Source organism: Balearica regulorum, chromosome 5 (genome assembly GCF_011004875.1).
Source record: "Balearica regulorum gibbericeps isolate bBalReg1 chromosome 5, bBalReg1.pri, whole genome shotgun sequence".
Classification (NCBI taxonomy): domain Eukaryota; kingdom Metazoa; phylum Chordata; class Aves; order Gruiformes; family Gruidae; genus Balearica; species Balearica regulorum.
Genome location: NC_046188.1, coordinates 17,864,243 through 17,878,963, shown reverse-complemented (window position 1 = coordinate 17,878,963; position 14,721 = coordinate 17,864,243). Strand labels below are relative to the sequence as shown.

General features: G+C 52.2%; 2 protein-coding genes across 2 annotated transcripts in view; both read left to right on the top strand.

Moving 5' to 3' along the window:
- The window catches only part of SLC24A4 (solute carrier family 24 member 4), a 410,963-nt gene that overhangs the window by 293,727 nt on the left and 102,515 nt on the right, over nt 1-14,721 (top strand). The window lies entirely within an intron of this gene.
- On the top strand, nt 161-13,867 carry CHGA (chromogranin A). Its single transcript, XM_075753664.1, has 8 exons — nt 161-388; nt 966-1,012; nt 5,072-5,165; nt 5,602-5,670; nt 7,814-7,912; nt 9,551-10,054; nt 10,507-10,964; nt 13,332-13,867. Exons 1-8 carry the CDS (start codon nt 343-345, stop codon nt 13,413-13,415), a joined length of 1,401 nt encoding a protein of 466 aa, XP_075609779.1. The 5' UTR covers nt 161-342; the 3' UTR covers nt 13,416-13,867.

Genomic DNA, 14,721 nt, shown 5'->3' with positions numbered 1-14,721 from the left:
GGAACCCTCTGCCCGGGCAGCCGCGGGGCGGAGGGGCGGGTCGGGGGGGGGTCCTGGCATGTGGCCGCTCCTCCAGCACCCGGCGAGTGGTGGAGGCTGATGGGAAGTCTGTGTGCGACGGGAGGGGGGGAGAGAGGAGGAGGTGGCTTCCTCCTGACGCCATTTCCGAGGGGCTGAGATATATAAATGAGCCGGTTGCTGCAGTGCCCCGTCTAGGATCTTCAGCCAGGGCACTGGTGTAGACGCGCAGGGTGCTGGTCTCCCGCCGGCACCTCGCCTGGAGCGCCTACGCCAGGGACAGCCTCATCCTCTGCCCCTGTCTCCCTCCATCCCGCCAGCACTATGAGCCGCCCAGAACTGCTCGCCGTCCTGCTCCTGGCCGTGCCGGGTAAGTGGGGCCTGGCTGGGGCCCGTGTGCCCCCCGCTGCCGGGACCCTCAGCCCCGCGCGCAGAGCTGTCCCCGCCCCGCTCCCTTACCGCCGCGGCCCCTTCAGCACCGCGGACAGCGGCAGCCGCAAGGTCACTGCCCGAGGGCCGTGCCGAGCTCTGCCTGTCCCATGGCACTGCCAGCCTGGGGAGCTTCCCTTCCCTTCCCTTCCCTTCCCTTCCCTTCCCTTCCCTTCCCTTCCCTTCCCTTCCCTTCCCTTCCCTTCCCTTCCCTTCCCTTCCCTTCCCTTCCCTTCCCTTCCCTTCCCTTCCCTTCCCTTCCCTTCCCTTCCCTTCCCTTCCCTTCCCTTCCCTTCCCTTCCCTTCCCTTCCCTTCCCTTCCCTTCCCTCAGGGAAGGCTGAGGGGGGTACAATGCACACATCCAGCTGCTGCACCCAAGGACCATGTCCACCATAGCAAGATGCCCCTCATCTCCACTCCCATTTTTAGCAGGATACTATTTCTCTGTCTCCCAGTGGAGGTGAATAACAAGCTCTTTTTTTTTTTTTTTTTTTTTTGCCCTCCCCTCATTTTACAGCCATCTCCCTTCCCGTGACAAACGACATGAATAAAGGGGACACTAAGGTAAGGATGGGCCTGTAGTGGAAGTGGCAAGTGAAGTTGGAGGATGTGATGTTTAACCTCCACCTAGCTGGCTGGCTTTTTGCTGACCCTACTGAAATGCCCTGTAGGAAGTGTCAGGGATTTGCATGAGATCCCTACAGAAGGATCCATCCACCCCCACTCCCTGCCTGCCAGGATTTACCCTTTGTGCACCCACTTCTGGGCACCTGGGCAGGATGGAAGTCTCTCAGGATGTACCAGAGGGACTAAACAAGCTTGTCTGGAGAATGGTGAGGCTGAGGATGGAGGCTGGGTATAACCCTCCTCAGTCCTCCTACTTTCAGCTTTTCAAAGCTCCCAACAGGAGGTGACTCAGGGGAGAGTGGGGGGAGATGTGATTCAGGAAAGGGCATTGCTGGAACTGTGTGTGTTTGGGGGTGTGTATACATCTGTATGTGTGTGGTATGTTACTTAAACATGCATGTTCCTGAAAAATAGGCAACTGGCTACTCTCAGATTGCTAATCTGTCCTCAGCTACTGCTCAGCCTGTCTGGATGTCTACCAGTAGTGCAGGACTTGGCTGACCTCGCTAGCCTTATAGGCTTCTGTGCATACATCTGTGTCATCCCTCTCTGACATTCATAGCTGCACTTTGCAAATGTGCGCACTCCCAACGGGCTTTTGGCACCTTTGGATAGATGTGTTTGCCTGTGTTGATCTGTGACAGACCTCTCCTTCCTGATATTATAATCCCTATAGTCCTTCAGATGAGCTGATCTCTTAGCTGCCCAGATTAAGATTTCTACAGAAATTAATGTCCAGAAAGGAAACACCAGCCTTTCCTCCCCTGCTTCTTGAATGTCTTTGTTTTCTGAAATCTTCTGCCCACTTAATGTGTTTTCCCAGGCAGCAGTAGAGGAGGGCACATTCATGTCACACTCAGCCACAGGCTCCATTGTCCAGTGTCTCAGCTTGTTGTTATCTACAGGGCGAGCGCCATGAGATACGCTTCCCTGTGTCCTGTCAGATGTGCCTGGGCCTGGAGAGCTGTTGCTTTGTTAAGACCTTTAGCCTGCTTAGCCCTTGTTGGGGCTGAGCCATGAGCTATGAGCTGCTGGCTTCAGGCTGTGTGCTGCTAACTGGGAAAGGGGACTCAGGGCAGGCACTTTCCCCTTCAACTGGCCATGCCAGAGTGGGATGCTCACTGGGCATCTGGTGGGACAATCCATTAATTCCACAATTTTCCTTGTGAGATCTATTCTTCAATATGTTCTATGTGTAAAACATGGCACTTCCCAGCAACCCACGTTTAGCTTTTGTGGAAGCTGGTGCAACTCCATGGGAATGCTTCCACTGAAGAAGGATCATCTCCCCAGCCTGCCCCCTCCCTGGGTACTGCACTGACACAGGCTCTAGCTGAGAGCAAAATCAGACCACAACTTTCTTTTGATTTTTGCTGCAGCTGGAAGGAGCCATTAGGGCTTTTCTGCCTTCACCACCCTCTGAGACACAGCATTTCAGTGAAGGAAGTCCTGGCCTCACAGGACAGATCAGAGCAAGGATATCATTGCACGGGTACAGCAGTAAGCACTGCAGCTCTTCCTATACACCATGCTCCTCTAGAGGTACTCTGTGCCACCAGCATTCATGGGTGGCTCGGGGCTGTGAAATGGGTAGTCAGCATCTGCAGGCCTTTCCCAGGCAGCTCATCAGACTTTCCTTACACCGAGGGCTTTCCGGGGGGAGCTGAGCAAGACCGAAGCACTTTTACAATATCTCTGGTGTTTGCCCCCTCTTGTGCTTGAAGGACACTATTTCCCACCTACAAGCATACATTTCAGAAGGGCCTGAGCACAGCTGAGCTCAAAAGTGGTGAAGTCTATCCTTGTAAGGACATGATCCTGTGGAGATTTTTGTGTAGGGACAACATGAGCAGCTCTTAAGGATCTAGTTACATGCTTACAGTTAGAGGATAGCTATGGCAAAATCCCAGCCTGAGTTTCTGCACTGGATTAATTACATTCATTTGGAAAGGATCTCCTTAATTTCCTGATGCAGGCTGTTATTTCATGACCTTGTGAAGTCTCACTCTGCAAGACTTGCTCTTACAAAAAGCCAAGGAGAGTGTTGGGGAATGACTGCATGCTTCATTTCATTATGTTACAAAGTTCCTCCACAGAGTTAGCTGTATTTCTGTGGTGACTGATGTGTTTCTTTGTGTTCAGACAAAGAACTTAAATCAGCTTAGAAGTCTTCAAAAAGCTTGTATAGAGTGTTTCATTGGACTAGGTTCTTATTTCTCATGCTGAGAAAGTCCTTACTTCTAAAGCTGCATTGAATACAGCTGCAATAAGTGGCTCCAGAGGTTGGGAAACGTGGGAGGGAAGTATAAGAATCTGGGGGTTGTTCCCTTTAATGGTAGAGTGAAGTGACTCAAAGTCATCTCCAATCCATATTAACGGATTAGTTCTAGTACAGGAGAATGATACCAGGGAAATTTCCCTGCTTTCTTTTTATTCGATCTTGCCTGTAACATTTTTAATCCAGCAGGCAATCCCCTCAAACTGTGTAAATAGTTGAGAGTTCAGCATTTTGTTGCTGTGATCTGTGAAAGCAGAATTGTCTCCTTACACAGGGTGAAAATTTGCCCATTCCAGCTGGTCAATGAATATATCCGATTGCTTGAATGAGCAACAATTGTAGATGACTGGGAATTGCTGACTTATATTTAATTTCTACTGCAGCCACAGTGCTTTGCTCTCCTGAGAATGGCACCTTGTGAGGGAGGTCAGGACTCTTAGGGCTGCCTGCAGAAATCCGAAGAAGAAAGAGGTTCACTAAGTGAATTTTCTGCCCCTAAGGCTTACTTGTATCGTTTTTTTCAGTTTAGCCTCTTTTCTTCCACAGGCATTTGTGAGCCCTGCATACTTTCTTGGCTGCTGTATAAATAATCATCTTTTTGAACTGGGCAGCCTGATTCCTGCACTACTAACTGGCACTAGACTATAGTGAATGCTGCTTTCTCTCCTGTGTGATCATTTGGGTCTACCATGACCACACAGCAGGGCTCCTGGTGGCGTGTCTCAGCATGGTGAGGGCGCCTTCACCCCTGCCAGAGATGCCACCAAAAGCCTTTGTGCCTGTGGCTTTCATTCTCCTACCACGCATACAGCACTGGCTGATCCCTGTGGGATCTGTGGTGCTGTCGTCACATGAGTGAAGAGCTGGGCCTGCAGTCTCAGTACAGATGACAAACTGGATAAATAATGCTTCTCATTTTACACCAAAGAAAAGGGCTGCTGGAAAGGGCAGGCCCAGAGTTCATCCTGTCTGGGAAGCTGCCTCAGGTAGTTGCAAATGCTTGGGAGGAAAGTGTGGGAACTTCCTTGCTTTCAGATGACCTGCCTCTGTGTACAGCTCTTCCAGTCTATAATAGATGACCTGAACACTCAAGCACAAGGTCAAACCCTTCTCCAGTGTCTTGTCCTTCTCTAGGGCTTGAGAGCGGTACTTCTCATCTCTGTTTGAAAGTACAATTTGCCTCAGCTCACCCTCCATGCCTGGCTGCAGTCTTACTAGGGTGTCCTTCTCAGGGCTTGAATAGTTTCAAGATTTCAAGGTCACCTATTGAAGAGCTATGGCCACTTATTGCTCTCTATGATCTCCCACTGAGCCCTTTCATGAGACGCAAGTTGAGATGTGTGTATATATCTATGCATATATGTATGTATATATCTATACAAATATCTGTGTATATACCCATGTATATATGTGTATAATCTCCTGATGCGCCCAGCCTCTGGGATGGGCTGGAGTTGTGAGATCCTCAACTGAGGTGTGCGTCATGTTGAAGAAGCTCTTTCCATTGCCATGTGTCATTTGCTCACTTCTCAGTTTCAGGAGGTACCTTCTGTTCCTGTGTTTGTTAAAACAGGAACCGAACATTCCGTTCTGGCTCAACCAGAAAAGCAAGAGGATCTGTGCCATCATCTGCTGTGTTTTAGCCTTGGTAACAAATAGATTTAGGAAAAAAAAGACACTAACGCAGTGCTTTAATTTGTATTTTTGTCTCTTTCTAGGTGATGAAGTGCATTGTAGAGGTCATCTCTGATACTTTATCGAAGCCAAACCCCCTGCCGATCAGTGAGGAATGCCTAGAAACACTGAGAGGAGGTACAGGCTCAGATTTAATGCTGGGTAGCAGCAAAAGCAGATCTGGCAGAGATACAAGCAGGGGCTGGTCCTGCCCTGACACATGCTCTAGCACCTATCAAAGGATCCCTGACACACTCACCTTCCTTGTGGTCACCCCACCAGGCTACACCAGTCCCCAGAAGCAAGGACAGAGTCGCTGCTCAGCCCACGCTATGCATCATGCTGGCACTGCAGCTGGGGGAGGAGCTGGGTGACATGAAGCTGCCTGGTTTTCAGGAGACCTTCCTGGCATCTTAACCACATGGTTAAGAGATGTGGCAGCAAATCAGGCCAAGGGAGAGGAGAGAAAAGAGTAAACGCAGAGGGCGGTGGCATTTGGGGTTGTTTTTCATTTCGGGGTGGGGGGGAGAGGTTGTCTTTGGTCACCTTCTGTACCAAGTTTCCTCTATTGCAGATGAACGAATCATTTCTATCCTTCGCCACCAGAATTTATTGAAGGAACTTCAGGAAATTGCGGCTCAAGGTACAGTTTCAATACAGTTATTTGGGAAGAGGGGCTTAACCTGTTGTAGCCTCTTGTACAGTTTTGTTGTTTGGGGTTTTTTGTATTTTACATTAATTATTTGACATCATATAAATGTGCCTGAGGAAATCTAGTTATAGGTCTTCCAGTAGAGACTGGGTGAGTGGGGACAGGAATTTTGCTTACAATAACTCCAGTATGCATCTGATGATAGGCATTTTGGGGTGGGAGAACCCTAAAAGGAAATACTGTAATTTAATTTAAAACTAACCACCAACTCCCACACTAGAATGTAACACAAGAAAACCTTCACTGTTTGCGCAGCTGGAGTCTAGCACTAAACCCAGGTGTGGCAGAAGAGAAGCCTCACTGAGCATCCAGCAGGACTTGCACCTAAAAGACCCCAATGAAAGCCCCCAGTGGGGATTTTCCTCTTGGCTTCCTTAGGTTGAATGCAAGTTCCTTTGGTTTGGAGAGGTGTGGGCAGCTCGCCACTTGTAAGTGTGGGAGCAGCAGCAGCACAGAGAGGTGTGTGAGCGGAAAAAGGGCTATTCTCAGGTGCTCAGGTCACCAGAGCTGGTGCGCAGGTTGCAGGCAAGGCTACTGCCTTGTAGCCGGTGCAGGCCCCTCTGCCCAGGTAGCCCAGCTAAGGCTGCAACAGGGCTCTCCCCAGGCTGCAGGGAGAGCAGCTCCCAGCCTTGCCTTCTCCTTCTCCTTGAGGTAAGCCAGCTGGCAGCCCTCCTTCACCAGGGTGTCCCTGTACCCTGCTCCTGTGTGGCACTGCTGCCAGGTATGGCTGGGAGACAGTGCCACCAGACTGCTTTCCGAGCAGGGAAGCCACAGAGGCAACAGAGAGAAGGGATAAGGAAAATTCAGGGAGTCAGGATTAGGAGAGAGCCCCATGCAGCTCCCAAAGCAATAGTTTGGTCACTGCTCAAATCCCACTGGTGGAGGGGCCAGCTGGGCAGGGACCCCAGACATCTGCTCTGATGATCCAGAAGAAAGAAACCTAGGCCTCGTCAGTGCACTGGGATGCTGCTGCCCAGGCACACCAGGGTTGTGAGGGGGAGCGTTCAGCCATCAGACAGGCTGTGCCATACAGCATGGAGTCCACGGGAAGGGACTTGTTTCACAGAGGTGTATCTTGCTCTGCTCCCTCCTTGGCTTGAGCCCATCACACCACCATTTTGTCCTGGGGTAACATGAGCTCTAATCTACAGAGCACAGTGACTGGGGATGGGAGAGTTGTGTAGTCCAAGGGGGGAAAAAAAAAAGAGCAAAGATATTTATCTTGGTCTCCTCTGTGCTGGCTGCAGCTGGTCCTGCTTGGGCTGGAGAGCCCACACCATCCAGCTCTGTCCCGCGTAGGGCTAGAGAGGACTGGGCTGGCAGTGCTGGCTCTTGCCTTTGCACTAAGGCATGGAAGCAGGGCATGAGCTGGGTTAGACAGGGCTTGCTTGGCTTGCAGTTCCTGTTGGGATGGGGTGCCTGGGGAACACTGGTTGCCAGGACAGTTGCGCTCTGACCTCCAGCTTGTGCTGCCTTCAGACAACGCTTTCTCCAGTGTGTTGCTGTTGTCGAGCTGGCTCCATAATGCCAGAGGCTAAGGTATGGGGCCTTGGGGCCCTGGACCATCCCTGGAGCAGGAATGAATGCTGCTTTTCCCTCTGGGGGAGTGGTGGGAGGGCAGCATCCTGGGAGAGGGCCCCCCACAACCAGGCAGGAGGGCACAGGGGCTCTCAGTGCTCACCTCAACAGAGGTACGCGGGCAGCATCTGGCAGGAGGCAATTTTTATCTTTCAATACTCTGATGCTTAAGTCTTTTGTTGGCCTCAATGTGCTGCAGTTCAGCATCTCTTATTCCCTAGCTCTCCACCAATATTAGTCTTCCTAGCAACCCTGCTTCTCTGTTTGTTTAGAGACCTTTTTCTTTCCTGCAGATGATGTTTTTGATGGTGGCTTTGTTACTGCAGTTGATTCACATATCCTCCAGTCTCACTTCTCACAGCTCCCCTGTCGCAGATTTGTCCATTGTAGAAAATATGTATATAATTATAAAGGGCACAGAACTATTTTTCTACCTCTACTTTCTGAAACACAGGAGGGGCTGTTGCCTTTCCCTACTTTTTGTTACTTGACACAGGTGCCAATGAGAGAATTCAGCAGCAGAAGAAAAACAGTGGCTTTGAAGATGAACTTTCCGAAGTCCTTGAAAGTCAGAACGACAAAAACAAGCAGAGAGGTCAGTGTCAGCCTCCCCACCCAGGAAATCCAGGTCAGGCTGTAAACAAGGATGTTCTTTCTAACAACCTTGATACGTCCATCTGCTTCTCATTTAGGCATCTTCTTTGATGCTACTGCTGCCGATACAAGCAACCTGGTATTTGGTTTGTTCTTATTTACCAGCTTAAACAACATGTAATTTCTGAGTTATAGTAACTGGTGATGGTGAAGTTACCAAACTGATACTAATCTTTTCCACCCTGTTGCCAAGGCCATCACTCACTCCTAATGCTTAAAGTGAGTCACAGCCAGGGAAATCCCGTACTGAAAGACGTGGTGATACAGGCAAGAGTGATCTGGGTCTTCTCCTGCCACCCTTGTTTCCAGGCATCCAAGATATTAGGTTATGGGTATCTGATGGGAAAATTGAACTTAGGATAGACACAGTGCACACACCCCCACAAAACACCTGCATTGTGCAAAGAGCACGTTCAGCTGAGATTTCCCCTTGTCACTATGTTTCTATGGCCTGGCTAGAGACAGGCAGTGTAGTGGAAAGGAGGGTGCAGCCGCTTCCCGTTTCCACATCAGGAAGAGATGATGCCAAAGTGGGGTGAGATGATTCCTCACCCAACAGTAGCACCTCCCCACAGAGGGTCTCGAGTGGGCTCTGGGGCATGTGGCCATGGCATGGCAGCACAGTGATGCCATGACATCACCCCAAAGTTGCCTGAAGCGATGAGGAGAGATACTGCTGGGGGTTGCTGCCGCAGCCAGCATGGCCAAAAGCCAAAGGAGAGGACAGGTTGCACTGGGTCTCTTTCCCACCAGGGCAGACCTGAACCTCTTGCTCCAGCAGTGTGGAGATTGCATAAGGATGAAGTATGGCACGTTGGGCTGTCGAGGCCTCCAGGCAGCCCAGTGACACCAGTGCAGTGTCACTGTTGGTAACCAGCCCTGCACAACCGTCTCTCTCATCCCCTCACCCCAGCACACTCCTCAGCCCTGCCTGGGGCTGCGCTCACCTTTCCATACCCATCTGGCTTTTCGCACTGCTCTTCAGCCTCCCATCTTTTCTTTTGCAAAGTGATTTCTATGGCTAATTATGTCAAAAGAGGCCAGTCTCTGACATGAACAAGAGTAAATACACAGCCCACATGAAGCTCCTGCTGAGTAGCTGCTTTGCAGAAGCAGAGCCGGCCCCCCCTCCCTCCGGCTTGCCCACAAACAGTGCTGGCTGCCTCCTCAACCTGGGGGCAGAAATAAGAATGCGATGTTAGCGCAGCACTCAGAGCAGGGAGAGCTGTGCAAGTGCTGTATTATACTCCTAAATCATTTCATTTCACATGCGATCTGTTTCGCGCGGGGCAAGTTTGTTGCTGGCATCTCAAGAGATGGTGATGAGGACCATGCTGCAGCAAAGCGCTTCGGCATATGTTTAACTTCAGCCTTGCGAGTCTCTCCAGGAGAGCAGACACCAGTGAGAGCACCAGCTTGCTTGAACGCAAGCATATGTTGAAGTGATTTGCTAAAGGATCCATGAGCTGGTTAGGCAGATTGCTGAGCAGGGCTGAAGCTCCCTAAGAAAAGCATGGGCTTCGCTGGTTGTGAAATGAACTCTCAGGAGAGGTGTTGCTTCTTGCTCCTCCCTCTGCAGATGTGGCAGGGGAGCGCCCTGAAGAGGAGCAGCCCACGGGGTCCCTGGCTGAGCTGGCAGCACAGAAAATCCAGCAAAATGAAGATTCAAGAGAGGAGGGAAAAAACAGCCTGGAGGAGAGGGAACCCAGGCCACGGGATGCTGATCCTGGTGAGAAGGAGGATCGGGAGGAAGCAGAGAGCAACGAGATCAGGGACACAGAGGATGCCCAGCGAGATGAAGCTTTGGACAACCACATCAGCAAAGACTTCAGCAAGGATGAGCAGCAGCAGCAACAGGATGAAGAGGAGGAGCCCAGAGGCCCCAGGGACAGCCTGGAGCTTGAGGATGACAGAGATCAGCTATCCAGGAAGGGCCAGGAGCAGAGCAAGGAGGCAGGAGAGCGTGTGGAGCGGGAGGATGACGGAGGAGACGATGCTGCAGAGGAGGACCCTACCGAAGCAGAGAGGTCACTTGATTTGGCTGAGGAGGACGAGGGGGCTGAGGAGATGCAGGGAGATGACAGTACGTATCCCAGATGACTGCACTGATACCTACCAGGGGTCAGAGCACTGAGACAGAGGGATAAGAGGCTTTAAAGCCTAAAAGTTTGGGGAGGTGCTTACTGGGTTTACAGAAATACCCCTGCCGACAGCCACCCAGACCCCCCTGCAAGCACCTGGCCACGTGGGCCCACACACAGCAGGTAACGCAGGCCCAGCAGCTACCTGCTGCTCAGTTTTCATACCATCTGGGGAAAACTAATTTCTTTGTCTTGAACTTCCTATATAGTTTTTGACTGCTGCCTCCAAGGCCTGTTACTGACATGGTGACATGAGAGTGGGTATTTCCAGAATCCTGGGAAAATGGGCCTAGGTCAGGAAACCCACCTCGCATTGCCCCTGAAGGCTCAGTTCAGAGGTGGAGCGTAACGAGGTTAACACTCGTGCTCACTGTTGTGTTTAATGCTCTTTCAGATAACGATGATGCTCTGGGATTTGGCAAAGACGGGAGGAGCTCTGAGGAGGAGGAGGAAGAGCAGCCCCGGGCACTGAGAGGAAGGCATCGCCTGGAGGATGAGGGGATGCAGGGGGAGGAGGACATCTTCCAGCCCAGGGATGCCAAAAGTGAGGAGATGGAGGAGGAGTCCTCCAGGGAGTGGGAAGACTCCAAGAGGTGGAACAAAATGGATGAGCTGGCCAAGCAGCTGACATCAAAGAAGCGCATGGAGGAAAATGATAGTGGGGAAGACCCAGACAGGTCCATGAAAATGGCACTTAGGTCCCGCAAGTATGACTTCAGTAGTCCAGAGGAAGATGTGAGAAGGTCATGGAAGCATCACTCGAAGGAGGACAGCAGTGAAGGAGGCTTCCCGCTTGCTCCCATGCCCGAAGAAAAGAAGGATGAGGAAGGCAGTGCTAACAGGAGAACGGAGGTTGGTGTACATAGGCTTAAGAATAAAACCCACCTAGTTATTACTTGGAATCCAAACTATGCTTGGAGATGTGGATGGTATCTTGGCATTACACAGCCACCATCAGTTCTCTGTGACATTAAGGAGATGCTTGGTGACCTTTTAGTCATTCGGCTGTAGGTATTACTGAGATTTGCACCTGGCTGTGCCTTTGGGTTTTATCGTTGTTTTACTGGCTAGTGCAAAAACATGCCCGGCCCCAGAGAGTCTTAAAAATGCAACAGGATTTTTGGATTGGCCTGTGCTGGACATGGTGACCAGAGCTATATATGGGGCCTGGGGGTGAGTCTTGTGTCCCAAAGCCCCTCCAAGTCAAAGGGAATGCTTTCCCTGGCTCAGGCATGGAGTGAGTAGTGTCAGACCTCCTACAGTAGTAAACCAAGGGTGCAGCTGTCATGAGAGGAGTGGAAATGGTTGACGGATATAGGAATACATCTGAGCCAGGCTTCCAAAGTCAGAGACCTCCTTCCCTGTGGTGCTCCTCCGTCCACCTCGTGGTGCTCTGTGGTAGGTCAGCACTGCCTCGGCAGCCAGGAGTAGCGGTTTTGCCTTTGTGCTGAGGTCCAGCTCCAGGCATGGATGTTTGTTTGGGACAGTGCAGGGAGCTGGACATTGGGGCTAGGCATGGGCTCTGTGGGTGTTTGCTCTGGCACAAGCCATGATCAGGTGCCTGGGAACAGACTGGGGCAGCGGGTGAGTGAAGCCAGTTTGCTGTAGGTCACTTGCCTCCAAAACACCTCTCTTGCCTCAGTTATGCACCAAGACATTGCCCAAAGGTTGCCCATCAGCATTCCCTGCTGAAAAGGCATCTCCATTTGTGTTGGTTCAAAGCAAAGCCAAACGACTCAGCTTGGGGGAGGTATGCAGCGGGTGCCTGCCAAGGAGGTGGGCACCTGCCCCATCTGCCTCCTCACCACCCTCTGCTCACGTCCCAAGTCTTTCCCCCAGAAAAGCTGTTCCCCACTCGTCCCTGCCAGCAGCTCTGGGGTGCACCTTGTTTGCAAGGTGGTGAGCTCAGCCTCCAAACAGGGACTGGGAAGGAGGTTGCTGAGGCTGCAAACCTGCTATGTTTACAGTTGCAACAAGACTTTTTGGGTTGGTTGTTTTTTTTTTAAAAAACTAGATCAGGGCCTCTGGGAGTCAATGAGGAGTCGTCAGACTAGGCACCCGGCAGGGAGGGAACAGGCTCCAGCTCTGCCAGAGCAGCTGCCATCCTGTCCCCTCTCCTCACTTTCGGGCCATGTGGCCATGTGGCTTGGCCAGTGAGGCCACCATGGGCACAGCCGGGGGCAGAGAGCGCTGTCCCCTGCACTCGCTGGGGCTCAGCCTGGGGAAGTGGGCAGGAGTGAGCCAGGGTGCACAGGCACAGTGTGAGGCAGTGGTTTGGGTCTGATGTCTCCTCTCTTTGGGTGCTGCAGAGGATCTCAGCACAGTGCTATCTCCTCACTTTCTGGGGGCTCCAGTTGCAGCTAAAGCTGTGCTCCAGCAAGGCGATCCTCAGCCAGCCGCTCCGTGACCCACTTAAAAAAAAAATGCACTGAACAGCCGCTTGGGCTCAGTCTGGCTCCCCCGGGTGCTGGCGGGCACCCCGAGCTGCTGGCACACTGCTGTAGACTTCCCTGGGGCTGAGCCAAGGGTCCCGTGGAGGGGCAGAGAGATGTTTTCCCTGTTCAGGAAAATAGCTCAGGGATGAGAAAAATGACTTTTTTTTTACATACTTTATTTTTTTCACACCAGCCACGTGCAGTGCAGTCCAGTGGCTCCATGTCAGCCTATGCTTGGTGGCTGCTGCAGGCAGTGGCAAGGCTCTGCTCCCTCCACACAGGAGAGGGGTCGTCACCTCAGAGTGACATAAAGTGGGGACACTCCACGAGTGGGGCACATGCTGCACTTGCAACCTGTGCCTATCCCAGTTGGACACCACTGCCTCAATGCAGGCGCCCAGTGCTGTTTGGCAGCGCGCACCCCAGTCCCAGCTCCAGCTCCCTGGCAGCCATCTACCTCCAGCCCCCCCACTCTGGAGGGAGAGACCTGTCGGGGGCTGTCCTGCCTGGCAGCGGGGCTGGGGAAGGACAGCAGCTGCATGTCTTGTCCCCATCACCAGCTATCACGATTTAAACATTAGGACAGGACTAATTAGTGTTGCACACAGACATCTGTCCAGAGGGGCAAATGGAGGAGCAGGCTGAGCGGATGGGACAAGATGTGGCCGTCCTCATGCCACCACTGGCAGCTAGCCTCAGGCAAGGGGCAAGGCTTTCTATAGCTCTGGAGGGCAAGGGCTGCCCACCCGTGGCTGCTGACCCGTGTCTTGGGCTTTCGTTGCAGGACCAGGAGCTGGAGAGCCTGGCCGCCATCGAGGCCGAGCTGGAGCGCGTCGCCCACAAGCTGCACGAGCTGAGGCGAGGCTGAGGGCTCCAGTCCTGCCCGCGCAGGTGAAAGCCACCACCGCTGCCCTCCTCCCTTCCCGCCGCGTTTTCATTTCCTGATTTAAAAGCAATTAAGCCGGAGCAGAAGCATCATGCCTAGGAAACCAACCTCGCTAGCGCCCAGGCCTGCCTACCTCGCCATAGTGTTGTGCCCATTGCTGCTTCTTCACCTCACGCTCCCCTGTCCACATGGATGCCCACCCGCCCGGCCGGGCACCGGTGGGCACGATGCGCAACCTACACGTGTATTTTCTGTCTGGGTGGGGTTTTTTCCCTCTTTTTTTTAAAAAACAAGACAGCTTTCTAGAAAGTTCTCCTTCCACCGGTAGTTTCACTGGGTAAAAAACTGCAATAACTTGTTATCTTTTGATTAAAAGCTGAGAACTCTGACTGTAATATATTCTATATAAAAAATTTATCTAAGGAAAAATAAAACTGCAGTGGTTTCCTTCCTTTGTTTTGGCAGCTTCAGTCTTGGTCGTCAGTATGCTGCAGGGTTTGTACGGTCCTGGAGGAAAGGGGGGGGGAATGGAGGCCTCCCCTCACCACGGACACATTGTGATGGTGCAACGCTGCTGCCTGCCAAGGCCCAGCATCAAGGACGCCTCCCTGGGGTCCCAGGCACGGTGGAGCTCTCCCTGCCTGCCCGGGGCCCGGCGGTGCCATACAGACCAGCCTTGGCGCTGGGTGTCCCGGGTGCTGCAGTGGGATGTGGGACGCACCTGTAGTTCATCAATGAACATGAGGTTGACCAGAGAGAAAACAGTTTAGAAGTTTAAACACTGGGGCAATACTTGACCAAGTCAAGCTATGTGGACAACACATAAGTGGGTAAAAAAAAAAGAGTAACAAGTAGGCTAGTCATGAGGAAAACTGGTCTGTGTTCCCCAGAGGTGAAGGCCAGTCCTGTGTGTTGGCTCACAGGAGCTGTGGTGGCCTGCTGGCACAGTGCTAACGGGCAGAACCTTCCCCGTCCTTTGGGCTTCAGGCCACATGCCAGATGGAGGTCCAGGCAGTGCCTGGGCTGGGGAAGCTTCCCCCAAAAGTCTCTGAACACCGATCATAGTATTTTAGACTTTATTTGTGTCTTGGCAGGAGAGGAAAAGAGCATCCTGCCAGGGCTGCATCCCACGTCCCAGTTTCAAAGCTCAGTTGCCTCCCATCACCTGCAGCCCACAGAACAGCTGAGATGCTCAGGGAATGGCTGCTGGGCTTTGAACTTGACATATTCCCTTATTCCGCTGAAAAACTCAGTGCTGTTGACCCACAGAGTGAATTGCACTGGAGGT

Coding starts and splice junctions, on each gene's coding strand:
- CHGA (XM_075753664.1), top strand. CDS start 343: ATGAGCCGCCCAGAACTGCTCGCCGTCCTGCTCCTGGCCGTGCCGG. Junction 5,166..5,601: donor CCTAGAAACACTGAGAGGAG/GTACAGGCTCAG, acceptor CCTCTATTGCAG/ATGAACGAATCATTTCTATC. Junction 5,671..7,813: donor TCAGGAAATTGCGGCTCAAG/GTACAGTTTCAA, acceptor TACTTGACACAG/GTGCCAATGAGAGAATTCAG.